Below are 27,480 nucleotides of genomic sequence, written 5' to 3'. Positions count from 1 at the left end.
TACAGAAACTTCTATCATCTCAAAAATATTGCCTGTGCTTATTCCCTGGCACACCACTCCCCTTTATCCCTGGCTCAAGACAGACACTGGCCTGATTTCCTTTCTAGTGTTTCATAGAAATGGAGTCATAAAGTATGCACACCACTATCCCTGGCTTCTTTTTTACCACATGATGCATAATGTTTTTGAGATTCATCCGTTTTTTGGGTGTATCAGCAGTCTGTTCCATTTGACTGCTGCATGGTAATCCATTGTATGACTCTACCACAATTTGTTTATTGTGTATAGTTTTGGCTATTATGAAAAGAGCTGAAATGAGCCTTTGGTTATAGGTCTTTGTATAGCCAGGACATGTGTTTTCATTTCTCTTGGGTAAATACATAAAAGTGGAATAGTGTGTCATATGAGAAGTATGCATTTAACTTTTGAAACTTTTTTTCTCAAGAAGAATCTGCTACGTTGTTTTCCAAATGGTGTATTATTTTACATTCCCACTGGCAGTATATGAGAGTTCTAGTTCCTCCATATTCCCTCCAACACCTAGTATTACTGGCCTTAATAATTTTAGCCTTTCCTGTGGATATGTAGTGGTATCTCATTGTAATTTTAAATTTGCATTTTCTTGATGACTAAATGATATTGAGTTTCTTTCCATGTGCTTATTGGAAAATCGTATATCTTCTTTTGTGAATTGTGTTTTTAAATATTTTTCCTGCTTTTAGTGGATGGACTTCTTTTTAAGTTTTTTGAGTTCCTTACGTATTCTAGATATAAGCCATTTATCAGACGTGTAATTCCAATATTTTCTTCTATTCTTTAGCTTGCATTTTCAGTTTATTAGTGCTTATTTCAAGAGCAGAATTTTTAGTTTTGATAAAGTTCAACTTATTTTGCTTTTAATTTTGCCCTTTGGTGTCCTATTTAGGGAACCTTTACTGACTCTATAGAAAGCAAAAGTTATAGATGTGGATTTAGTGTTTAAATTTATGACACATTTTCAGTTGGTATGTGTGTAGTATGAGGTAAGTGTTGACCTTTTTTATGCACATGAGTAAACTATTGTTCCAGAACCATTCCTTTCTCCATTGAATTAATATGGCACCCTTGTCAAAAATCATTTGATATATATGCGTGTGTGTATAGGGAAATATCACCTATTTACTTATTTCTGCAATATCCATTTTGTTCTATTAATTAAATTCTATCCTTAGGTCAGTACAAACTGTTTTGATCACCGTAGCTTTATAGTAAGTCTTCCAATCCAGGAGTATAAGTAGCCCAAGCTTATTCTTAAAAAAAAAAAAAAAATATTTAGCAATTCTAAGTTCATTTTATTTTCATATGAACTTTTGAATTACCATCAATTTCTATAAAAAATGAAAACTGGATTTAGAATGGAATTTTGATAAATTCATCAATCAATTTAAATAGAAATGACATCTTAATATTGGGTAGTTTAATCTATGATCTGGTGTTCTTTAATTTCTCTCAGAAGTTTAACAGTTTTAAATGTATAAGGAGTGCACATATTTTGTAAAATTTATCCCTAAGAACTTTATATTTGTTGTAAATGGTATATCTTTTCAACTTTCTTTTTTTGTTGTTACTAAATAAATCAGTTGATTCTGTTTATTAATCTTACATTCCATAAGCATCACAAATCTGTTTATTAATCCTAGGAGTTTTTTTGTGGGTTTCATAGGATTTATGCAGATTCTGTCATCTTTCTTTCCAGTCTATATATGTTTTTATTTCTAGCATTATTACATTGGCTAGGACCTAATCCCCACCCGCCTCCAGCCCAGAAGAATGTTGAATAAAAGTGATAAGAGAGAATATGTTTAGTTCTTAATTTTAGAGAAAAGCATTTATTTTCACCACTTATATGAATTAGCTGTAGCTTTTCATAAATGTGCTTTATCAGATTGAGGAAGTTCTCTTTTAATCCTAATTTGATGAGATATTTTATGATAAGTGAATATTGAATTTTATCAAATGCTTTTTCTGTATCTATTGAGGTAAGCATATGGATTTTTTTCCTTTATTCTGCTAGTATGTTGAATTACAATGACTGATTTTCAAATGTCAGATAACCTTGGATTCCCAGGATAAATTTCACTTGATATTTTTTATATTGCTGAATTTTAGTTGCTAATATTTAGTTAATAGTTTGGGTTATTTTTGGTATTTATGTTCATGAGGGCTATTGACCCATAGGGTTTTTTTTGTTTTTTTTTTCTTCATTGTAATGTCTTTGGCTGGTTTCTTATCAGGATAATACTAGCCTGTTGGAATTAGCTGTGAAGTATCCATCCTTTTTATCATTTATGAATCCCTCTTTATCAAGTGATTTTTCTCATGATTATAGTTCACAGTTTACTTCTTTGGGGGCATCTATATCATTTTATTTTTTAAATTTTATTAATTTTATTTATTTATTTATATTATGTTCAGTTAGCCAGTGTATAGTACATCATTAGTTTTTGATGTAGTGTTCAGTGATTCATTAGTTACATATAATACCTAGTGCTCATCTCAACACTTGCCTTCCTTAATACCCATCACCCTGTTACCCTCTCCCCCTCACCCCTCTGAAACCCTCAGTTTTTTTCCCCGGGGTCCATAGTCTCTCATGGTTAATCTCCCTCTCTGATTTCTCCTCCTTCAGATTTCCCTCCCTTTCCCTATGGTCTTCTGTGCTATTGTTTATGTTTCACATATGAGTGAAACCATATGATAATTGTTTTTCTCTGCTTGACTGACTTCACTTAGCATAATCCCCTCCAGTTCCATCCATGTCGATGCAAATGGTGGGTATTCATCCTTTCTGATGGCTGAATAATATTCCATTTTATATATGTACCACATCTTCTTTATCTGTTCATCTGTTGAAGGGTATCTCAGCTCCTTCCACAGTTTGGCTATGGTGGATATTGCCGCTATGAACATTGGGGTGCATGTGCCCCTTCTTTTCACTACATCTGTATCTTTGGGGTAAATACCTAGTAGTACAATTGCTGGGTCATAGGGGAGCTCTATTTTTAACATCTTGAGGAAATTTCATACTGTTTTCCAGAGTGGCTGTACCAGCCTGCATTCCCACCAACAGTGTAAGAGGGTTCCCCTTTCTCCATATCCTCACCAACATTTGTTGTTTCCTGTTTTGTTAATTTTTGCCATTCTAATTGGTGTAAGGTGGTATCTTATTGTGGTTTTGATTTGTATTTCCCTGATGGCTAGTGATGTTGAGCATCCTTTCATGTGTCTGTTGGCCATTTGTATGTCTTCTTTGGAGAAGTGTCTGTTCATGTCTTCTGCCCATTTTTTGACCAGGTTACTTGTTTTTTTGACTGTTGACTTTGGGAAGTTCTTTATATATCTTGGATATCAGCCCTTTATCTGTAATGTAATTTGCAAATATCTTCTCCCATTCTGTGGGCATCTATATCATTTTAGATTGGATAGTGACTATTTGGAACTTTATGTTGTTGATGTGTTGCTTTGCTGTATTTTGTTGTCTTTATCAAAGATTGTCAGACCTTGTCCTGGGAGGTCTTTAAATATGTTGGGTTTTTTCATTCTTTTAGGGTTTATTTTTAGGCTATTCTAGGGTTTATCTAGAGTCACCTTTACTCTAGGGGTATTTTAGCACGACTACTAAAGTGTGACTCTTGTGGGATCATCAATCAAGGTGATCAATGAGGATTTTCCAATATAGCTTGTCAGACCCTGAATGTCTTTCTGCCCTGTATGATGTCTAGGAATTTTCAGCTACAGCTTTTTTTTGCCTGGTTTCATGAAGTTTTACCCTAAGCATATGCACAGTTTAATATCCCATTATCAACAGATAAAAAGTCACCTATATGCAGATTTTTGGAGGTCTTTATGTAGCTCCTTCCTGTCTGGTACTCTGCTCCTTGAATTCCAGCTATCGTAGTCCCCTTGCTCCAATCTATGTCTCCTCAACCCAGTGTGATTCTCAGGTTCTACTTAATGGTCCTCCTCTATGCAGCTGGTCTGAAATGTGTCAAAGTCAGGCCTTCATAGGGCTCACAATTTTGTTTCTCTCTTCTAATGGATCATGGTCCAGTTCTGCCTTTTGTTCATTGTCTGAAACAGTAGTTTAGTTTTTTAATTGTTTATAGGGGGATGATAAATCTGGTCCCCATTTTTAACTATGGCCAGGAGTATAATGCTTTCACCCCTTTTTTTAGATAAATAAACTTAGATTAGAAAGACTTAAGTAGTATAGTGATGAGGAACAAGGATTTGGGATTTAGGTTGGAATCTAAATTTTTGCTGTTAACTAGTTGTACAACCTGGGTAAATTATGTAACTTTCTGTCTTGGCTTCCTATCTTTAAAATGGATATGCTTATGTTTATGCTTATGATGATAACAACAATAAGAAAAAAGTAATATAATATTAGAAATTATTTCTTACCATTATTGTGACAATTAACTGAGATGATGAATGTGAAGTGTTTAACATAATGCCTGGCATGTAGTAAATGTTGGATATGGTGTTAGGCAACTAATGATATTGTCCATGATCACTTCAGTAGAATTCTGACTTCAAGTTCAGGAATGTAACATTGGTAGGCATGATAGATGTTTTTTCCATTATTTATCAAAACTGTTTTTCTTTTAAAAAGTACCCAGACAGGAAAATATATTCAGGTCCACCCACCAGACAAATCGCCTTGAAGCAAGGACAAAGTATACTCATTTAATGAAACATGAGAAATCTAGTTTGTGTTGGTGGGGAAATTTTTAAGGAAAGATCTGTGGATAATCCATCATAAATTCTTAGCTCAGGATAACTATTATTTAATTAACCACAATGATGGATATCTTGAATATAGGTAATAATTAACAGTTTCATAGTTTTGAGACTAGGTGTCATCCAAAACATAACTTTTAAAGGACATATCCAGTTTTCTTTTTAAAACCCCACAAAATCTTGAATAATCACGAGTAGGGCTCAACAGAGAAAAATCAGGGAAAGCTAGCACGTTCATTGTTGAAGGTTCGTCCACGTCCTAAGTTGATCCTCATGATGGCAGGTAGACAAGAAATAAGACACAGATTTGTCAGATGTGTAATGGAATATTTCAGCTTAGCAAGGGGAATTTAGAAGTCTTTCTCTGCTGGCTAATCACAGCCACTGTGTCGGCCAACAACATCTGCTTATTCTCAGATGACAACAGTGCCAGTTAATTAGCTCTTGTTTATGTTTTGACTATTGATAGACTTAAATTATATTCATATTGTCATGCAGAATAAATACATAAAAAGGTTTAGCTTTGGTCTAACTACAGCCTTTCTATTGTTGCAGTGACATTTGAGCTGTATATCAGAATAAAAAGATTATAATAAGTCAGGCATAAAAAATAGATCATCTAAATCAGATAATTAAAAAAATCTGATTAATGATAATTTTGGATTGAAAACAAAATACCCTACTTCAACAGAAGTTTTAAGTTGATTTATCAAAATGCAGACATTATCTACGAAAGAGATTGGTGCTACAAAATGCCACTAGTATCTCCGCCAAGTCTTCAATCCTCTTTTCACTTTGACTGTTTTAAAGATTTAATGCTATATTTGTTAGTATAAAGCATCTTCTTTATGGAAAATTCTTGAACTAGAACGAATTTCATTCTTTTATGACCATTAAAAAGCTTTCTCTCTTCTGATCCTTGTAAACTCTCTTCGAATAATACTTATGAAAAGTCACGTAAATGGTTTTTCTACAAGCCAGAATAACATATCACTTGCAGTAATTTAAACTGCAGAAAAGTTTGTTTCTTTGCAATACATTCTGTGTAACAAGGCTTCTGTTGAGGAGCTCAGTACAGCATTCTAGGGGTATTGGAATATTTTCCTTCTGGAGACAAATGCTCCATGGTTGGCCTCCTCCAGCCTTTGCTATTCCCATTTAAAGACTTGTAGGTTGGCGTTGATCATAGGCAAAGCATCTTTCAAGGGAAGTGTATGTATTGGATATCCTTGCTTTTTTCTCTACCTTCTTGCTTGCTTTTTTTCTGTCCCCATATCCCCCATCTCTCTTCTCAAAAAAACACAGAGACACCATTCAGTAATATAGACATGCTTGCTTGAGTGTCCTTGATTAGAAATAGTCCAGATATCAAGAAGCTAAAACCAAGATGATTATTTATATAATTCTGAAAGCTGGAAGTTTTGAAATACACTGCAAAAAATGACATTTTAAAAAGCAGTTTTAAATACGTCATTCTGTCTCTACTACACTGCACTCACGTCACTAAGATAATTCAGCATTGAAAGCAGCTTAGGTAATCATGAAGTTGAAGAGCTGTCTGCCACTGCGGCTTTAGTTCCAAGGCTTTCCATAGAACTTCAACCAACATGACATTTTGATCCATTGTACCCAAGAAGTGGTCAAGGTTGATCAGTCAGCTTTCAACAGAAAAATTTGCTCCTGAGGGAATGGCAGCTATGATCGTATGGTATTTTTAGGAAAGTGATACACTGAGAAATAATATCACAATTATGTATTTATGAAGTGTTGGTTTCTACAAACTGGAGATTTGATGATGATTGCTAGAACAAATCATTGCATTTCTAGAAAAAAATTAAAAATGCACAGACACTGTCAACCAAATGGATTATGAAAAATCTCAATCCTGTTGTCATCTTAATGAATGCAGTAGAGAGTGTCATAAATGCCCTTACATCCTTGTCACATAGTGTGAATTACAAATAGAAAGACCAGAGAAATGGTAAACTGACTTCCTTTTCATGGAGTCTGATTTGTGAATCCTTTGTTCCTTTCTCACTTATTACAGACGCCTTTCATTAGTGAGCTCTCATATTCAGATAATCAGCCCCCAAATATTCATAATTATGCGAAGACAATACCATTGCCATTTTCACAGTCACATTATGATATTTTTAGTGAGTGGAATATAGTAATTATTTATTAAAAGTAACACATGAAAATATGAATAAAATATCTTTATGTACAAAGACGCATGGCATGATTTCTACCTAATATTTAATAATACACTTGCAAATTGTCCCTGCATTAACATAGTACAAAACAATAAATACAAACATCATGTCATATAAGAACACCAAGAAAATAGGGAAGTCTCCATGGATAGGAACTGTCGGCTCTGGAAACTTTAAACTCAAGGGAAGATCATGTTGTCATGAACCCACCTGCCTGGGCTGTCAGGTTAACTGCTCACAAATGTCCTTCCTAAAACTCGATCTCCTAAGGATGTTCCTAAAAAATGTAGTAATGTGCTTTTTCACGTCTCAAATGACAGGAGAGGCCCAGACTTCTTTTAGATTCTAAGAAATTATTGCATGTCATCTGAACATCACTTTATTGGGACAGGCGACTGGCACAGACTGGAGAGCAGAACTGGAAGTCGGGACTGAGTCCATAAATCGAGTCTCCCTTCCTATTCCTGGAGCATAGAAGCTGAAGATTAAGCCTGTAGGGGGGGAAAAAAAGTTCAGATTCCAAGAAAGTGAAGAAGTAGAGATGCTGGAGGGGCCATTTCTTGTTCAGAAATGTTAGGAACTTGCTGAATTTTTTCCACCCAGTAGAATCACTTGACCATTTCACAAGCACTTCAAACTCAACATGTCCCAAAGGAAAACACACTACAGTGGCCCCACCCCCACCCCCATTCGTGGTTTTGTTTCTCCTGATTTCAACTACTTGCAGTCAACCTTGGACTGGAAGCAGATGATCCCCCTTCTGACCTATTGATCAGAAGGTCAATAGTAGCCCGAGGTTATGTCACGGCACCTACCTCAATCACCTTCATCTCATCAAGCAGGCATTTTATCACCTCACATCATCATAAGAAGGGTGAGGACAGTACAATAAGATATTTGGAAAGGGAGAAAAACCACATTCACATAACTTTTATTACAATTTATTTTTATAACTGTTTTATTTTGGTATTAGTTATTGTTGTTAATCTCTTACTGTGCCTTATTTGTAAATTAAACCTTATCATAGGTATGTATGTACAGGAAAAATTATAGTATGTACAGGGTTTAGTACTATCCATGGTTTTAGGCATCCACTGTGGGTCTTGGAACATGTGTACTGCCTGCCAAACCTGTTCCTTCTCACCGCACAATTCTAATCTTTGCTGTAACCTCCATGGTCCACCCAGGCGCTCATGCTGGAAATGTGGACATATCTATACTCCTAATCTTCCTCATTCCCCAATGCCCACATTCAATCAATCGTGACCTCTGGAGAAGTTTACGTTCCAGACATTTCTCTATTCCATTCTGCCTCTTCATCACCATCCCTACTGTACCTGCAGAACTGGTGAAGCACGTGTGCTTTACTTAGGGAATATCGCAACAGTTTTTTTAACTTCTCTGCTTCCAGTCTTACTCCTCTTGAATTAATCTTTATTAAACACTCAGTGATGTGTCTTCAGCACAAATCTCATCATATTCCTCTTCTGATTAAAGTCCTTAGCTCTACCCTATCATTAATGGGACACAGTTCAAAGTCTGTTGTTTGGGGTGATAATGTGAATAATGAAGACATTTATTGGCAACTTTTATGCTTTGCTGCTGTGTGCTTATGAGGGGAAAGCATGAACAGACAAATCTCTACTTCTCCTTCACAAGAAGGAGAGAAGGAGAGCCAGGGCTTTGTTTTATGACTTTGGGGTTTTCTTCTTTGCAGTGCAGAAACAACTTTCTCTGTTGACCCCACAAGGAGCAGGAGATGGAGGCTTCTGTGCCTAAGTGGAAAAGGGGAAGTGGCCTGACCTGACAGGGGTAAGATGTTGCCCTGCTATTGATGGTAGGACTGGCGGTTCCCAAGAGTCTGGGTGGGGTGCGCCTGGTCCCAGGAGTGGAGACCTGCACCCTGCTCTTTTATGGAATGGTTGGTGGAGGCAGGGACTTTGGTAGGGATGGTTAGTCACACTTCTGCTTTGTGTGGGGTAAAGCTGGACCCTGGCTGCCATGGTGGGGAGTGGTTTAGAGATCAGGGAGTGGCCACAGGATCCATGTCAAGTTTAGTCTATGGAAAGGATCAGAGAACAGAGTATTTCTGATGTCCTCCCAGAGTATCTGCAACTGACAAATGGTCCAGTTTATGCTAGGGCATGGTGTAGCTCTAGAAGGAGCTCAATGATCATGCAGAACAGACCCTCTCTCAAATCTGGAACTGATTTCCTGGATATTTTACATCAAAGGTTGCAGGACCGGGTGTCTCCCAAAATGAGTAAATATCTGCATGACATTAATGAAGGAGGAAAGAATCTCATTTTATTCTACTTAGAAAAAGTATTTTATTCTTGTTTTCTGCAGTCCTTGATGATTTACCGTGGAAAACAAGACCTCCCATGATCTTGTGCCCTCTACTGCTTCAGCCCCATTTTCTAGCCTTTCTGACATTGAACTGTATCCTCTAGGCCAGTGCATCTCAAACTATGAATGGTGAGGACTAGATTTTTTTTAAATTTCTAATCAGCTGCAAAATGATATTTAAAAAAATACAATAACATGAATAGAATGTTGCAACAATATCAGATTGCTATGATTTTTAAAGGCTTGTATTCAGTTTCTATACTTAATCTCACCGTAGAACAGTATTAACAGTTCACTGACCGAGCAGCAGATGTGCATAGCACAGCCCTAGGCCCACCAATTGTTTCTGATTTCTTTCATATACATGCAGTTTCTTATCTTACAAGTCTCAGCTCAACTGCCATCTTTTCTAAGCAATTAGCCATTAAATTCAAGGTACCATGTCTAACTTTATATACCACTATTTTATTATTTACCATATTAAAGTAAAATTATCTTCCTTATGTGTATTTCTCTTCACTTCTATAAGCCCCCTGTGGACAGCAACACGTCATGTCCCTGTTTATACTTGGTCTCATACTTGGCAAAGAGCAGGATCTCTGTCACTTTTTGTTCAACTGACCCAGACTCTTTTGTAGGTGAGTTCCCAGGTGAAGTCAAGAGTTTGTAGCACAGACCATCTAGGTAAACACCTGGATTTATGTGAGTAGGCTAATGCTCATGATTAATACTATACTGATTATTTTTTTCAAGGATCAGCAAGTAATATGGGAACAAAGTGACATTTTCATCAGAGTATACTCCACATTGATAATCTTTTTTCAAGAGATGGCATTTGCTTCATTAATGATTTTTTTTCATTAGTTGGAAGTTTCGATTTGAAAGTACCAATATCAGTATTTGCTTCCTTTCCAATGTTATAATCTCTCTAAACTTAGTGTATTGTCTTCAATAATGATAATGCATGACTTTATGGTTACTGAATGTTTCACAACCTTAAAATTTTATAAATTTGTGATGTTTGTAAAGAATAAATGATCATTTTTATAATAAAGTATCATAATAGATTCTTTAACACTGACAACACTTTATAAGCAAAGAAGCAAAATGGTCTTAAAAGAAAAGATCTTCCTGTCGTAAGTTTTACAGATGTGGGGCCCAGTGCAAAGCATTATTAAGAATTTAGTTTAGGGCCATAACAAGGATGAGAAAATAGATCTCTTCCATGATGTTTTCTTTTTTTAGCCCCTGCTATTTTTTCTTAAAATGTAAGAAAAATAATTGAAAAACATGTTAAACTCTTCTGGAAGTTCACAAAAATGCTTTTAAGTTATCATGGCACCATTGAGAAATGACAGAAGTTGAGTGAATTGTATCTGGGAGAAAACTGAAAATGGGTAACGTTCCATACTTCTGAGGGTCTGTGGGATGAGATTTTCATATAAGCCACTGGTCTATCCAGACTATTGGTTCTTGATCTGAAACTCCCTTTGCTTTTTTTTTTTTTTTTTTAAGATTTTATTTAATTATTTCAGAGAGAGAGAGAAAGGAAGAGAGAGAGAGAGAAAGCACAAGCAGGGTGGAGCAAAAGAGGGAGCAGCAGGCTCCCCGCAGAGCAGGTAGGCCGATGCAGGACTCGATGCGGGACTTGAGCCCAGGACCCTGGGATCATGACCTGAGCCGAAGGCAGATGCTTAACCGACTGAGCCACCCAAGCACCCCCTCCCTTTGCTTCTTAAACTGTCAGGAGGCTTGGAACAGAATGGAGAGAGAGCCTGCTGGTGAGGGAGCAAGCAGGTTACAGTAGCTCTCTCCTTTCCTATAGCACAGAATTGGTTGTGGACCAATCAAATGCTTTCTGTTCAGTTTTAAAATTGTCCCCTCCCCCATTTAACATATACCTTGGACATGTTTGCATGTAATTAAAAATTGTCTTGAGAATTACTTTTGCTAAGTTATATAATGTCAGTGATAGGATGAAGCATAATTTACTTGAAATTTCCATACCATTAGACATGTAAATTGTTTCTAAATGTTCGCTACTATTCTTTGTATATTAACGTTTAATCACACTTCAAATAATGTCCTTATGAAAGTTTCCTAAAAGTGAAGTTACTAGGTGACAAATGTGAATATTTTAAGTCCTTTGGTGAAAATACTACCAAACTGTTCTTCAGAAAGATTAATCTAATTTATACTTTAAAATGCAGCATATGATATTATTTGCTTCACCAGTATAACTTTTAAAAATTAGGAAAAAAAAGTTTAAGTAAATTGAAGGTTATAATTTTTTTGGTCTTAATTCACATTTTTTTATTATTATAGTAACTCTTCTGTAATTTTATATTACCATTTCTATTTCCTCCTCTATGAATTGCCTGTTCCTGGCCTTTGTTCATTTTTCTGCTTCCTAATATGTATAAATGTCTTTGGTATATTTAAGATATTAGTTAAGTGGTCTCATATTTATGCCAAACATTTTCTCAATTTGTTTTTTGTTTCATAATTTTCTTTATGATAATTTTTTTTTATATTTGGACATTTTAAATCATGACATAATAGAGTTCCTATCTTTTCCATTGGATTTCCTTACATTGTTTACATTTAAAAAAATTTTTAATCAGTTACTTAATAAAACATACATATTTTTCTTTTACTCTTTCTTTCTCTTTTTCTGTACTTAGTTCTTTATATATCTCTTTCCATATAGACATTATTAGCTAATGTCCCCACCTCCACACTCATTATGGACCAATTTGTTCATTTATTGGCATCAATAAAAAAATGTACTTTGCCTGCTCCGCACTTTTGCATAGAAAGTCTGTCTTTGTGACAGCAAATCAATTCCTTTAGCTATGTTATCCTTACCACTCCTTGTCATAAGAGAATTAATCTCAGAAGAAAATAACAGCACATTTGCATGATAAATGAGCCACAAATATATATAGAAATGCATATCACTAATATATTTCTAATCTTTGATTCTGGTGGCCTTCAAAACTTAACATGAATTATTTTTACGTTAATAGCTATTTTGAAGGTGGTACCAGCCAATAGTTGGGACCAAAGTGAATTATACAGGGAAAGTTTAAGCTAAAATAATCCTTTTCTTATTCTTAAAAATTATGATCCCTAAATGGAGCAATGCATCTGCAGTGAAAAGATAATATTTTTTGAAACCCTTATCAATCTTCCTCTTGTTGGTATAAAAGTCTCAGAGATTTTAGAATCTGTTCGAATTGATGCATCAGTATCAATCATGTTCACATAACTTTTAATTTTTTTCTCTAATTATTATCTTATTTCTTATATGTGATTTCATGTTTCCACTAGGCAAAGCTTTGCAGAGGGCAAAGATCATAGATTATAAGTATTTTGGAAGTCTTGTCTCCCCTGCCAAATCACATTAAATATAATGCTCTGCACAAAATAGAGGATCAATATATGAAGCACCAAGCATTAAACTATTCTGGAATTGGATTTTGAGATGAAAATTTTTAACGCTGTGAACTTCCATATCTGCATACAGATCCAGACTTCTCAACTTCTATTCCCAAATCTTCTAGTTCTGATGACTATATTCCTATTTATTCTGAATCTCTGAGTTGATATCTGATTTCTCATTAATAACCTAGAAAGTCTACTTATTGGTTACTACATTCAAAGTATAATGATTGCCAAGAGAAATATACTGAAAATATACTGAAAAAAAGTATCTTGTTATGTAATTCCAAAATTACACAGAAGAGCAACAAAAGCTACTTATGTGTGCAAATTAAAAGACATGAAATTAAAGGCTAGGCATATTTTTTAAAGTACAAAAAACGGAAAGGAATGGGAAGTGGACAGTAATTATCTCTGTATAGTTTTTCTTTCTGACTGAAAAGAAGACTTTGTCTTCCTCCAAATTGGATGATTAGTCACTAAGAGTTAAGCATTTTGATAATTTAGAAAGCACCTTTTTACTAGCCACAAGGTTACCAAGAAACCATAGTGGGTATGCAAGAAAGCTTTCCATGTCCTAGGTAGGTTTGGACCACTTGTCTCAGCAAACTTCTTAAATTTCTCAACTTCTCAAACTTTGCATCTAAAAGTGTCCATAGCAAAAGGATAGGCAGACTCTCAGATTCCTCTCATTCTAATCCACCCTAAAGGCTAGAAAGGGATAGGATTGTGATCCTGGTGCTCACGCCAAGAAACCATAGTGGGTATGCAAGAAAGCTTTCCATGTCCTAGGTAGGTTTGGACCACTTGTCTCAGCAAACTTCTTAAATTTCTCAACTTCTCAAACTTTGCATCTAAAAGTGTCCATAGCAAAAGGATAAGCAGACTCTCAGATTCCTCTCATTCTAATCCACCCTAAAGGCTAGAAAGGGATAGGATTGTGATCCTGGTGCTCACGTCTGGATGCCCCTGCTCTGTCTCCATCTCCTGCTACTGGCCAGAGAAGCATGGCAGGCATCGTTTACTCAACAAGCACTCTCTACGCATCTGTAACAGCACTGTATTAGAGGTTGGGTAGTAGGCATAGGGAGTGGATGAAACAATAATGTTCCTCCCTCTGGACACTACTCAGAGTGCCTACCAGTGTGGTCAGGTCAATTCTGGGCACATACATATTGATTTGGTTTTTGCTTTTTTTTACTCTTAGTTGCCAAAGGGTAAATTCTTCTGCAAGTTCTAAAAAGCATCGAACACTAATTGTGAGGGCACTTAATCAATGCTTCTTGTGAAAACTAAATTAAAATCAGAAGAAGACCTTACCCAATTCTAGGAAAGCAAAAGACAATCCCATGCTAAACCGAGAGGGTTAATTCCACAACGCAAGAACCTGGCTTGAGCTGTTTTACTGAAATAAAAAAATATATCTGCATTGCACTGACTCCTGGTCAAAGCGGAAGACATGCAGAATAACAGTGTTGCTCATAACCATAGTTTTGGGAGATTTCAATTATTTATTGATTCACAATTGCTGTAATGACATTGTTCATTTGCATCTGTTCTCATAGAGACATTGGCCGGCTCTGTCCCTCAACTAGTTATACAGCAACATTATGCCCCTGTGACCTGCTGGGCATAAGAAACCCCAGCTGAGACTTCCTTTTTGGATCACCTTATTTGAGGTGCTTTGTGTACACATCCACGGTTCCTGCATCCACAGAGAAAGTATATCCTAGTATAGTCTTTACAGAGGGAGGACAGATGGACCTCCTGCCCGCCTCCTCGGAACCCCTTGCCCTGAACTTGCCTTTGGCTGTGATGCCTATCCTTACTTCAGTGCAGCTGCTGTATCATATCTTTTTCCTGCAATGAACTGAAAATTTGCAAGCGTTGTCATTCTGGGTCCTCCGTTAGCAATAGAACCAACCCTGTCTAACCGCCACTGTTAGTGTGTATATACTGACTATAAAGGCAAACTGCATTTATATGAAAGCATTACCAACAGGCAGAGTAAACTGTGTCATTTCTGAGGTAGGCAAGGCAACTGGAAGAATCTTCTACAGCCCCCAATATACGCATTTCTCTGGCAAGTCTTCTTAGAGTTTGTTGTTAGACAAATGGACAATGGTTTCCCTGACACAAACCATTAACTTTCCAGCTTATAAAAGTCTTTTGAAATAATCTAAGCTGCAGCCCTCTAACAAAGCAGGTACTAATGAGCATCTCAGTGAATGAAATTAAAAAAAAAAAAAAAACTTACATATTTATTGCCCAGGTGTGGGGAGGATTCATCAAGCTGTCAGTTCTTGGATTTTCCTTGTGCAGAGTGCTCACCTACAAACAGAAGATATATTTTGATCTATAAGCTCGGAGGGTAAATAAGGGTGAAAATAAAGTTTCTTGGCTTGTTTTTTATTTTCCCAGGGAAGTCCAATTTCCCTGCAAGAATGTCATGAGAGCCACACCTTGTCTCTTGGTATTGCCTGGAAATTGTTCAGCAAGGTTTATGAGCTTTTTTCCACCATCATCTGTTTTCACCCTAAAGGAGCAATGCTGACTAACTCCCTGGGAGTGGGGTGTGTGTGTGTGTGTGTGTGTGTGTGAGTTAACAAGAGAGGCACCCTAGGGAATGAGGTATAGATTTTTGCTTTTTCCCAGAACCTAAGCAAAACTATGTTATATGTTTAAACTGCCATTTTATCAGGAAGCCATCCTAAGGTACTCTGTTTAAATAATTGAGTGAGAGCTTTGTGAAAATGAATTTAGAGGCCAAGATGAACCTTTTGGTGATATACAGAGCAGCACAAGGGGTATTACTCAAAATAACATGTTATTCCATCTGCCAATATAAATATTGCCCTAGGCTGATGGGAAGCTGAAGATCCCAAGTGTTTTTATAAGCCCCTGAATCCATGATCAACACATTTCACACTACATGTGTCTTTTAGATAGATTCAAATATCAACATCAGTCACACTATCCTAAAGCAGTATGGGGCAAAGTTTCTGGCTTTGAGAATAAATGTCACTGTTCTGCTCCAGGTTTTATCTGTCATTTAGAAACCTGTTTCTGGGAACTCTGTTGATGTCACCTGTCACCAGCACTATCATGGTGATAATAAATAGTGCCAGAGACCAATGAGGAGAACAAACCTGGGACGCCCTTAAGAACCCCTTAGTGCTGTGCTCTGAGAGATGCCGGGCATAGAGCGACAGTCCTCCCAGCCGCCTTCCAGAACAACTTTTTGCTCACTATCATTATTTTGCAGAAAGCACAGCACTTCCTGGAATCCACGGCTATGAAGTACAGGAATAAGAAGTGAAAAAAATAGACACTTATTGAACCCCTACTGTTTGTCAGAGTCCTCTAAAGCAAATCATATGAAAATCATTCTGATTCTTAATATCTCCTTCCAAGTGCTGTCTAATTGGGAATAGAAAATATGAGAAAGATTCAATCACAGTATGAATCCAATAAGTTATAATAATGATGTCTATATTAAAAGCAAATGAAACTCATACCTAGATAAAAAACAACTGGAAAGAAATACACCAATGCCAATAGTGATGGCATTGTGTTGGATTTCATGAGTAATTTTTAATTCTTTTTTATTCTCTAGTTTTCCCTATTCTTTATTATGCATAATGTGGTCTAATATTAAAATGGCGGTATAAGTTATGAAGAGATATTACAAGACAGTGATACATGTTGATTTGCCAAATGAAAAAATAAGATCAGAAAAGGGAAAGACCATGTACACCGAAGACAGTCAGGGAAGCTTTGGTGGAAATGTAGGGAATGGCCAAACACTGAAGGGCTGAGAAGACAGAAGCTGATCTGTGTATGACTTTCTAAATCTTTTGATCTTTTTGCTCATCTTCACACTTCACATTTCTTTTGTTATTTGTAAAAATAAATAAGCAAAAAAAAGTGACTGTACATTTAATAATTACCATAACATACTAATTAGTATTAGCATGCTAATAATATACTAATAATGTATAATTACCATAATGGTGAAGTGGTGGAGGGGAAAGAGAGACAAAAGGGACCAAGGCACCATCTCTTCCTTCAAAAGAGCTTGAGTTCAGCAAGGAAGACAGGGGTCAGAGATGAATGGTGTCTGGAGAATATGAGTTAGTAAGTGGTTCACAGACTGAACAAGGGAAAAGGCCTTTGTAGACATGCTAAAGTGTTTGAACTTCATCTTAGGTAATACAAACTTACCAGTTTTCTAAACAGAGGAATATTATAATGAATTCGGATCTGCTTTTTCTTCTTCCAAATGGTTCAAAATCAAGTAGTGCTTTAGAACTAAATTCAAAGATACTATGCTTTGTTTCTTCTGTGAAGTTATGTATTCTTTAATTAATTTAAGCAATTTTTCTTCATAATTCTTATAGTCTTTGATATTAAAAATAAGACAACATATATTCACTTTCTGAGATGTGCATTAAGTGGGAATCATGTTTAAAATGCATCATTGTCACATACATGTTTTGCAGTCAATCATGGTGATGTTTAACTGAGCAAGATTTCTTACTAAAGTTGAATGGGATCTTGTATGTTCTCATAAAGGACTCCTCGATCTACCATGTTTGGTGCTTATTTGTTTCTGAAAGCAGATTCCTATTGTACTCTAGCAACCTTTTTCCTTCACATTAAAGAAAACTCCTAATTTAAATAATCAAATTTTAAACATTTATGGGTTACATTTTCAGCAGAAGAACCCGCTTGAGAGAGAACATACTTGAAGAAAGCAAGGAATGTGCATGGATAAATACCATGGCCTAATCAGAGGAAACTTTGGAGTAAGGAACTATCTTATTAGGAGAAAATGATCAGAACAAAAACCATGGCTCTTGGAGGCTTCTGGAAACCCAGACACTTTAGCATCCACTGGCATTTCCCCTAAAGGTGGGTTTCTGTAGAGCTCTGTTTCCTTGGAAACATGATTTATTGACCTCCAAAATGGCACAGTTTATTCTGAGATACAATACCAGAGCTTATAAATTAAAGTACTGACTAATCCAATGAGTTCTTATGGCCACTGAATCTCAAATTTCATTTTGTTACCACTTAGGCACATTAACACTGCATTTCTTCGGCCATAGCAAATAACATAAAATGTAACAATCATCAATTCTGAGTGGTAGGTAGTCAGATACTTGTTCTATCAGATTCTTTTCTGTATTTCTAAAAATTGTTATATAGGAGATAGTGGAAAATTGAGCTAAGCCTGTGTTTTTATATCAAACTTACTCATTTCAGATTTTATTCTTGTTATATTTTAGGGAAAATGTCATGGTTGTGCAAAAGATGTTTAGGTAAAATAACTATAACAATGTAACTTCTGTTGAGTGTAGTGAGCATAGTTTTATTTAAAAAAGCATATTTGAATACATTTAAAAGGAAGCGAGAGAGATTTTTTGATGAGTGTTTCAGGAAACAGACTTTAGTAAAAATTGTAGTATAAACAACATTTGGAGATCATTATGTTTTAGCTTATTAATTCTAGACTATTGAAACTACTCTGAATGAGCAATTGCAGTTTTGCCCTATCACCAAATATCTTCCATAGTAATCAGCTAGGTTGACCATTGAGAGATTATCTCATTAAAAGAGGTATGATTCCTAAGTTGAGGTTGGCAGAAATAAAAAGACCAGGGAATAGATTTTATTATTTTCATGATGATATTTCCTCCTTAGCCCTGTGACCTGAAAATGTACTTATGATGAAAAGGAATCTTAGAGAATTAAGGGTCTTCTTAACTATCCCCCATAGTCTACTTCACTTGTTACCGCAGTGACTATGGGAGTGGGAGAAACCAGTTTATGTAGAATTTTCCCTGGGCCTTAAAGAAGACTCAGATATTAAATTTGCAACCAGGAAACAAGGTTCTCTGGAAATTTCCTACCCCCAAGCGTCAAATCGGGTGTCAGTTGTCATTTCCCTGGTAGAAATGGGGAGTAGGGCAGGTGGTCCTAATCCCAGCCCTCTCCTCACAAGGATAACCAGGGGCTCCTACACGGACCCAGGGGCTCCCATAGCTCAGAGAGCCTGGGGGCTGCAGAGTGTTTTGTTAAATCCTCACCAGAGTAAGGAGAACGCATGAAATTATTGTGATGCTGACTTGCAAGCCACAGGCAGATTCTGAGAACTTTTCTTGGCAAATCGTGTGGTCACCTTCAGGATCCTTACTTAAGACTAGTTCACATGTAAGCTGCTCCTCCCTGACCCGGTAAAATAGGCTTGGCAATTTAGTCAAGACTGGTGAATAGTCGGGGGAAAACTGTAAGTGGTTTACAATTATCCTATGAATGAATTTTACTCCTTTGCCCATTCAGATAGTTACCTCCAAGAGAACTGTGTGGGAATAAAGGGAATGTGTGCATCAAAGAGTAGAAGAGATACAAGAATGAAGAAGGTCTCTCGTAAGGGAAAATGACTCTCACGAGGGGCCTGGGCACGTCTCTGCAGATTCTGGGTACCCTCAGTTTTCAAGGCTTCTGCCTGCATGTTGTAGTTTGTTCTCGTTAGAATTTCCCACCTGAAGTTGGGACCACATTCAGCCTTTGATATCTTGCTCTTGAATTGGGACAATACTGATTGCTTTTTGTTTGACAAAATTGTTTTTTGCTACATATGTACAGCGGAGCTTATTATTCAATAGCTCTCACCTGACATACCATCTGTATTCTGTGACTATTTTGTATAGGTAAAATGGGGGACTGAATATTGTAAATGTTCCCATGTAACTTGGTATTTAAATTAGATCCACATGGATTGTTTTCTAGAGCGAATAATTATTTTTTATATATCTGTTTTGTAATATTGAGGTTTTAAATCTTTGGTCTACTCAAAAGAAGAAAAAAAATCTGTGCTTTTTCATTTTTAAAAGCTACCTGGCACCTCATTTTTCATTACTCTTGATGCAGATATAATTCATACAAATCACACCTATATTTTGAAAAACTTACACATTTCAAATCCAATTTAAAAACATAAGAAATTGGAAAAAAAATGTAAATTTTATCAACAAGAGATTGTGTTCTCTCCTCATTGGGAAGCTCAATTAAAATTATATGAAATGATACAAAGTAGGATTTACATTTTACCTGATGAATCCTGGTTCCAGTTGACTATAGATAGCTGTTACCAAAAATGAAACAGCAACAGCAATAATAAAAACCATGTAGTACATTTAATGTTCTTTCTGCTACTACCGCAGAGTAGAACACATCTTGAGTTACCACCCCTTCTTTGGAACATATTCATATTATAAAAAGCAACCTCTAGAAGTACAATAGTCTAACGATCTTACCAAAAAACAATATTTCTAGGACTCATCTTCTCCGTATAGGAGAATTTTGCATTGTGGGGGAGTTACTAATTGTCTATTTCTAAAGAAATTATGCTTTTTGGTTGTGTTTCACCTGGACAAAATCCAAGTTAGAATTTGAAATAACCATTTTCAGCTAATCCACAATCTGGGAGCTTACCTGACTCATGAGAAATTGTCTTAACAGTGAGAAGCTTCACACTCTCTTTATCGGACTGAGGTCTATTTGGAACAGAAAACATAAGTCAACACCACCGTAATTAGCATTGTCTGTCTGTGAAAAAAATTATACATGGTATAAACAGAAGATACTCCAGCATATATATATTTTTATGTGTTTCTATGGCAAAACCTGTGTCTTTTTACATGCAGACATATATTTACTTTTATAGCACTTTCTACTTCTAGAATCCAGCCAATAAGTTCCTGTCACACTGTTAAGCAATGATAGATAAATCAAACACAAAAACGGGTCATGTGAAACACTGCTCACAAGGTCCATGTCGCACAGGTCTCCAGTCCTGAATTATGAAAGGGAAGACAGAGGGATGTTTCCAAGCCTTCAGGGCTAATGCTGAGTTCTGGGGATATCCCTTTTCATGAGGGCCTAGATACTGCAGTAAAGTGTCTGAGCTGTCCATTCGAACCAGGAATTCCCACCTATCCTTTCTCAGATTCTAAACAGTTTCAAACCCAGATTACTTTACTTGGACATCTCAAGAGACACTATTTCTAACAAAGAAGGATAGATGACCTAAGGATATTATTTTTAAAGTCCACTATCTGATGAACATACAAAACCAGCTACATAAAGGCAGGCTGCAAATTCGGGCCAACAAAGAAGTTTTAACTACAAAACTTGTTTTTGACATTAAAACAATTGTTTCTTTATAGAACCTTGATTGTAACAGCTGGCTGGATTGGTAACAACTACTTTTTTGTTTTAATAAAGTCAAAATAGAATAAACCATCTACTGCTAAGATAAAGCCACCTTAGAGCGGTCTCAAGATGCAGGCAAGATTATTCCCTGTGATAAACATACTGAAAATTTCACTGGGAAAACTATTTTAAAACTCTAGGTATGTTTTCTATGAGATATTTCCTTATAGTTATTTATATTCATTCTTCTGTCTTTGCATTTCATCTTTATTTTTATTTTTATTTATTTATTTTAGAGAAAGAGAGAGAGAGAGCACAAGTGAGGGTAGGGGAAGAGGGAGAGGGGGAGAGAGAATCCCAAGCAGACTCCCTGTTGAGTGTGGAGCCCACAGGGCTTGATCTCTCGACCCTGACACCATGACCTGAACTGAAGTCAAGAGTTGGACGCTTAACTGACAGCCACCCAGGCACCCCTGCATTTCACCTTTTGATTTCCCATTTTACTACCTTATCTAAGCTTAAGAATAATCTTCCTTTTTAGTTGTTGGAATTCCTCTGTTGATTCAGAGAGAGTACTGACAAACAGCCAAACCCTGCTTCTTGTGCTTTTTACACAAATTCTTCAAAAAAAACAAACCCAAAAAAGTGTAAGTAGAAGATTAATTTTTTTTCCCTATATAAATGGGGGTCAGAGCTTCTGGGGAAAAAAAATGATGAGGCTACTTACTGGTCATTTCCATTTTCCGGTGTGCCTAGGGGAGGAGAGAATAGTTATTAAAGCTGTGAGAAGCCTGGTTATAAAAACAAACAAACAAACAAAAACAACCCCAAGACCCCTGCTACTTTCTGTGCAGAGATGTTTATAAAGCCATTTTGTAACTTTTTTATCTCCCCTGCAGCCCCACTGGCCTTTTTATCAGATATGGTTCCTATTATTCCTCAGGTATGACTGATACATTCATGGGATAGTCCTAAGTAGGCCAACTCCGCTGAATTTAGTTCTGGACTAATTTTAATCTTATAGTTTCATATCGCTATGTGAAACTACTATCCATTATCACACATCCCACAGACACCAGAAAATGTCTTAGCTTATTTCAGTATCTCTGAAAAAAATTTTCCTCAAAGTATCGAATTACCTTTTTATACCAGAGAATTGAATTTTTGGCTCTCCTTTATACACTGCTCTTTCTGGAGACACAAATCACTGTATTTGTGGTGAACAACAATGTAGACGTTATTTCTAATTGCATCTGGAGCCCACTGATTCGGCCTCTCAAAAGTGCTCTGCAAAATGTCACTGAGGCTACTAACTGTAACTAATGTTTTGTCCGTTTTGCTGGGCTGCTCCACCAGGGTCTGGTAGAAGACATTTGGGGTGTAGAGTGAGAATTCAGAATGATTCATTTCGCACAAACCCTTGGACATTAGGGAGGATATGTTGGTGGTCAAACCTTGCATCATTAATCTGTGGCGCATCAGGCAAACTAATGTAATTGCTTGGGGTCCCCCTGTTTTGTTCCCAATTTTGCTGTGGTTTTCTTCCATTGCTACTCAACTTTTGTCTCTTGGATTTCCTTTCACCTCTAATGTAGCCCTTGTCATTGGGATGTGCCCTTGAAATATAATTCCCTGGCGGTGATCATCATTGTTTTATAAAGAGTTTGATTTCCACTAATATTTTGGCTACTTCTATTTCTGTCACCTTGGCAAAGATAAGCCATCATGACTCTTAATCCCTAGGACTTAACTCATGGCACCATATGTTGTTCACCAACTCGATCTAACTTTGTCTTCCCAACACCAGTAGGATTTTAGCAGCATTTTTTATTCCTATTTTAAGTGTTATGTATGATATCACTCGTGATGCTCATAACCCTGTTTCAGAATGAGTTGATACTTCTTTGCGTGCCTGTTCTAATATTTTTCCTTAGAATACTGCAATATGGGTTCATTAGCAAAGAGATGCATACCAACAGACTATCTTCTACATATATGCTGTTCTTCCTTGGGTTAAAGCTCAGACCACTGTCAACATTATCTAGGTAAGCTAGATAATTTCGTACCACAATCTCTGATTCATATTGTCTTCCACAAAGCAGAGAGGGTTTACAAGTTTTCTGAACTTGATGAAGTCTCACCCACATACTTGAAGAGAGATTAACTATGGGTATCTAATGGTGCTAATTTAAAAACAATTCTGTAAAATTCTGTTTGGAAAGCAAAGTTAACAATAACCAAATAGATTTGGATAATTGTATAATTGCTGAACTTTGTTATAAAGTATTATATGCCTCCACAATAACTCTCCATAGCGGTAGGGATTTTATATATCTTTCCCTGAATGATCCAATTCATCCAATTCATCTTCTTTAATAGAAAATGTCAACTTTTCAAATAACTTATTTGCAAATGTTCTTATGCAAAGCAGTCTTTCAGTACAGGATATTTTTAAAAATGGATTTAGCACATTAATTTTTTTTACCTATCCTACATATTCAACACCCACAGGCTTCACCTTGGAATGGTCGATTTCCCATAAAAGATAGGATTGGTGGTTTAGAGACTTAGAGAAATTAAACTGATTTATAAAATTGCTATTTCCCCTCTGGAAATTGACTAAGGAAACATATTTCAGACATTATTAAGAAGTTTATTCACTAACTCCCAAAGGGAAAGGCATTTATTTGTTTTCTGCTTATTTTCCAATAAGAGCTAAAATGAACATTACTGGTTTTTTGTGTAACTTTGTCTTGTACTGTCACGCTCCTGTCCTGAACTTTGTGCCGTGCATGGTCAGGGATTGGCCGTAGGAACAGCATCCCTTGGTATCCTGGGGGCACACTGTTCATGGGGTAAAGAAGAGTGTGGCTTGCATATCTTCTAAAATTAATCAATTTTGGGGCACCTGGGTGGTGCAGTCTGTTAAGCATCTGACTCTTGGTTTCGGCTCAAGTAGTGACCTTAGGGTCGTGAGAACGAGCCTTATGACAGGCTCTGCACTCAGCGCAGAGTCTGCTTGAGATTCTCTCTCTCTCTGCCCCTCCTGCTCATGCTCTCTCTCTCTCTCTCAAATAAATAAATATATATATAAAAAAATAAAGATAAAAATAATCAGTTTTTACTTCTTAACAGGAGATGAGACTTAGGTGGTATTCTTGTTAGTGAAATATTTAGAATTGAAGTGAAGAAAAGGAAGGTTCTATTTTATTGGAAATTTAAAAATTTATTTTGACAAGCATCTAGTAAGGTTCTGCTATATATTATGCACAATGCAATGTGAACACTATGTGGTGTGTGACTTGGAGGGCTTGCCTGATGTTATGGACTGTTTCTGTTCTCCTAAAATTCATCTGTTAAATCTTTTTTTTTTTTAAAGATTTTATTTATTCATTTGAGAGAGAATGGAAGAGAGAGCACGAGAGGGGGGAGGGTCAGAGGGAGAAGCAGACTCCCTGCTGAGCCGGGAGCCCAATGTGGGACTCGATCCCGGGACTCCAGGATCATGACCTGAGCCGAAGGCAGTCGCTTAACCAACTGAGCCACCCAGGCGCCCTCATCTGTTAAATCTTAATGCCCAATGGGATGATATTAGGAGATGGAACATTTGGAAGGGCATTAAGTCATGAGGGTGGAGTCCTCACGAATGGAATTCATGCCCTTATAAAAGGGACCCCAGGGAGCTCTCCTGTCCCCTCTGCCACGTGGAGACACGGTGAGAGCGTGGCTGTATAGAAAGCAGGAAGAGTGCCCTCGTCCGACATCAGATGTGAGGACGCCTTGATTGGACTTCTCAGCCTCCGGAACCATGAGAAATGTTTGTCGTTGAAACCACCCTGCCCAAGGAATTTTTTGTGATAGCAACCCCAATAGAACTAAGACCCATCTTGCAGGGGCAGCGGGCACTAGAGAAGTAACTCCACGATCATGTGATGAATAATATCACAAAATTCTGTGCAATTAGAAGAAAACACTCTATTCTTCTTAAGGAGATGGTGTGTTATAGAGAGATACTCTCAGTTGCTGTGTGAGCTAGATCTTTCATGGATAGATTGGAGATTGGTTATGTTATAAAAGTTAAGTGGTGAGCGAGATGTTCTAGGCGAGGGAATAGCACGGATGAAGGCACGGGGACGTGACACTACATTACACAGCCAGGGCTCGGGTCTGGAATAGAAAGATAGGTCAATGTTTAAGACAAGAGAGGGGAATGCCAAGCCATGGGAACTGAAGGTGCTTCGAGAGAAGCTCAAGTATCTGGGATGGAAAAAAGACTGAATGAAGACTTTAGGAAATCTGAATAAGGTAGGGATTTAGCTAATAACAATGCATCAATATGGTTAATTAATTGTGACAGATATAGCAATACTACTGTAAGATATTAATAATAAGGGAAACAGGGTGGTGTATGGGAACTCTCTAACTATCCCTGTCACTTTTCTGTAAATCTCAGTCTATTTTAAAATAAAAAAAATTTATTTAAAAAAGAATAAAAATATAATGCCATTATGGAAACCATAAATATTTAAGAGGAGGGAGAAGATGAAACCGCAAAGAGAGAGAAAAAAAAAAAAGAAAAACAGAGTGAGGATGTAAAAGAGAGCAGTGCGATTAATTAATTAAGTAGTTAAATAATTAATTAATTTTAGTTTCAGGGGTAGAATTTAGAGATTCATCACTTCCATACATCATCTGATGCTCAGCACCGCATGCCCTCCTTCATCCCCGTCACCCATTTCACCCATCCCCCCCCCAGCATCTCTCAGTTTGTTCTCTGTAGTTGAGAGCAGCGGTGCTATTTTAAAGAAAAGAGGAAAGACTTTAAACGTCACTGGAGAGATTAAGGAGGATAAGAAAGAACTGTCAAGCTAAAAGCCCACTAAAAATCGCAATCATGTTCAATCCTGAGGAGCTGAATCAATTAGCAGAACACACAGCCACGGAAGACACCTTCCTTGGAAGGAAGCTGTGCCTCCCAGGAGGGCCGAAGTCATAGAACGCTCTCCCTGAGATTGTGGGCCCCTCAGCTAAATTCTTAGCAACGCTTACCTCTATTCTCTGTCACATGCAAGTGGAAAAATTCTTCACTACAGTGAAGGTGTGTCGTTTTATGCCTCCGTCATACCATAATCCCCTGGCCACTCACAAAACGGGGGTTATTTCATGAAAAAGAATCTGTCCATATTTGATAATATCTGCCACTAGCAGGTAATCTTCACCCCTTACATTCATCAGCATTCAGTGGGTTTCTCTGCCCCTTCTCCTCTATTTCTGTGATCAAGCAATAGGGCATTTTATTTCTTTCTGTAATCCTCCTCTCCCCTTGAGTTTAAATTCGAGTTTAGATTGAACATATATTCACCTTTCAGAAAACAAAATGAAACAAAACCCTGTTACCTACCTGGGTCTGTCTTCCAGCACATTCGATACAAACCCACAAGAACAAATGCAGAAAGTGTCACTACAATCAAAGCAATCACCACTGGCAAAATAATACCTAAAAAGTATTGAAGACGTTGTCAATTAGAGTGGCTATTGAATTTAACCGTAAAGAATTTACAGAGCAAAGGCACGCATGCATCCTCCCTTCTTCAAACATCACTCTATTAAACATACTATATTTTCAGCAAAGAAGATTTATCTGATTCAGAGGTTTTACTCTAGTTGTCATTTCTGACGGATCCACTTGATGTCAGTCTTGCAGCCTTTTGAAATAAAGTTCCAAACGTAAGGGAGCTGGTTTTCTCACCTTCTTAGAGACTGGAAAAGTGGGGAGATGGAAGACTGGAGAAGCAGAAGATGTCCTCTAGACTATGGTCAGACCCACATTCACACATTATATCCTTACTACTTCATAAAAAGATTGCTGGAATATCTATCTATCTATCTATCTATCTATCTATCTATCTATCTATCAATCTATCTACCTACCTATCTATCATCTATCTATCTATCCCATACTGGAACTGCTCTAGTCATGATGTTGGCTTCCTAAAAAACTCAGAAATTTTCAATTTCTAAGGAAATGAATGGATTTTTTCTATTCAGTCATAGAATACACATATATGGTATATGATATATATGTTTTTGCTAAAATGAAGCATTTCTTTCAAGGCCATTTTTAACATAAGTTAAAGTTCTGTGAAGGTGAATAATTTGTTTTTAAGGAGCTCTCTGCCTGTGCACTTATGGTTTATCTTTCCATAATAATATCTTAAAACTAGAAAAGGTATAAAATAGCATAAGTGGACATAAATGGATATCAGAGTGGATATGATTTCTAAAAATGAGCACACGGTTCAAGAAAGATGTACGTGTGTTCGTGCACATACATTTGAGGGAGTGGAGTTGTGACAGTAAATCGGGGTGAGTTTTTATTCAGAGGAGGGTCTGGCTGTTTTGGTTTGGTTTTTAGCATCTGTCTTCTATTGTGACAATCCCTGCCCAGGTTAAAACAACAGTGATGAAAAGA

General features: G+C 36.8%; 1 protein-coding gene across 2 annotated transcripts in view; it reads right to left on the bottom strand.

The window, feature by feature from the left end:
• Positions 1-6,930: 6,930 nt before the first annotated feature.
• EMCN (endomucin) overlaps positions 6,931-27,480 on the bottom strand; it is an 83,638-nt gene continuing 63,088 nt past the window's right edge. For both annotated transcript variants that reach the window (XM_081812093.1, XM_081812094.1), the window contains exons 8-12: positions 26,410-26,505; positions 21,736-21,760; positions 20,289-20,350; positions 15,046-15,119; positions 6,931-7,486 (exon numbers count right to left, since the gene is read on the bottom strand). In XM_081812093.1, coding sequence (XP_081668219.1) covers positions 15,085-15,119; positions 20,289-20,350; positions 21,736-21,760; positions 26,410-26,505 — 218 coding nt within the window. In that variant the 3' untranslated portion in view covers positions 6,931-7,486; positions 15,046-15,084. The remainder of the gene's footprint in view (positions 7,487-15,045; positions 15,120-20,288; positions 20,351-21,735; positions 21,761-26,409; positions 26,506-27,480) is intronic.

Source organism: Leptonychotes weddellii, chromosome 2, assembly GCF_054177405.1.
Source record: "Leptonychotes weddellii isolate Sample4059 chromosome 2, ASM5417740v2, whole genome shotgun sequence".
NCBI classification, from domain to species: domain Eukaryota; kingdom Metazoa; phylum Chordata; class Mammalia; order Carnivora; family Phocidae; genus Leptonychotes; species Leptonychotes weddellii.
The sequence above is the reverse complement of the archived record's forward strand: the minus strand, read 5'-3'. Positions and strand labels throughout refer to the sequence as shown.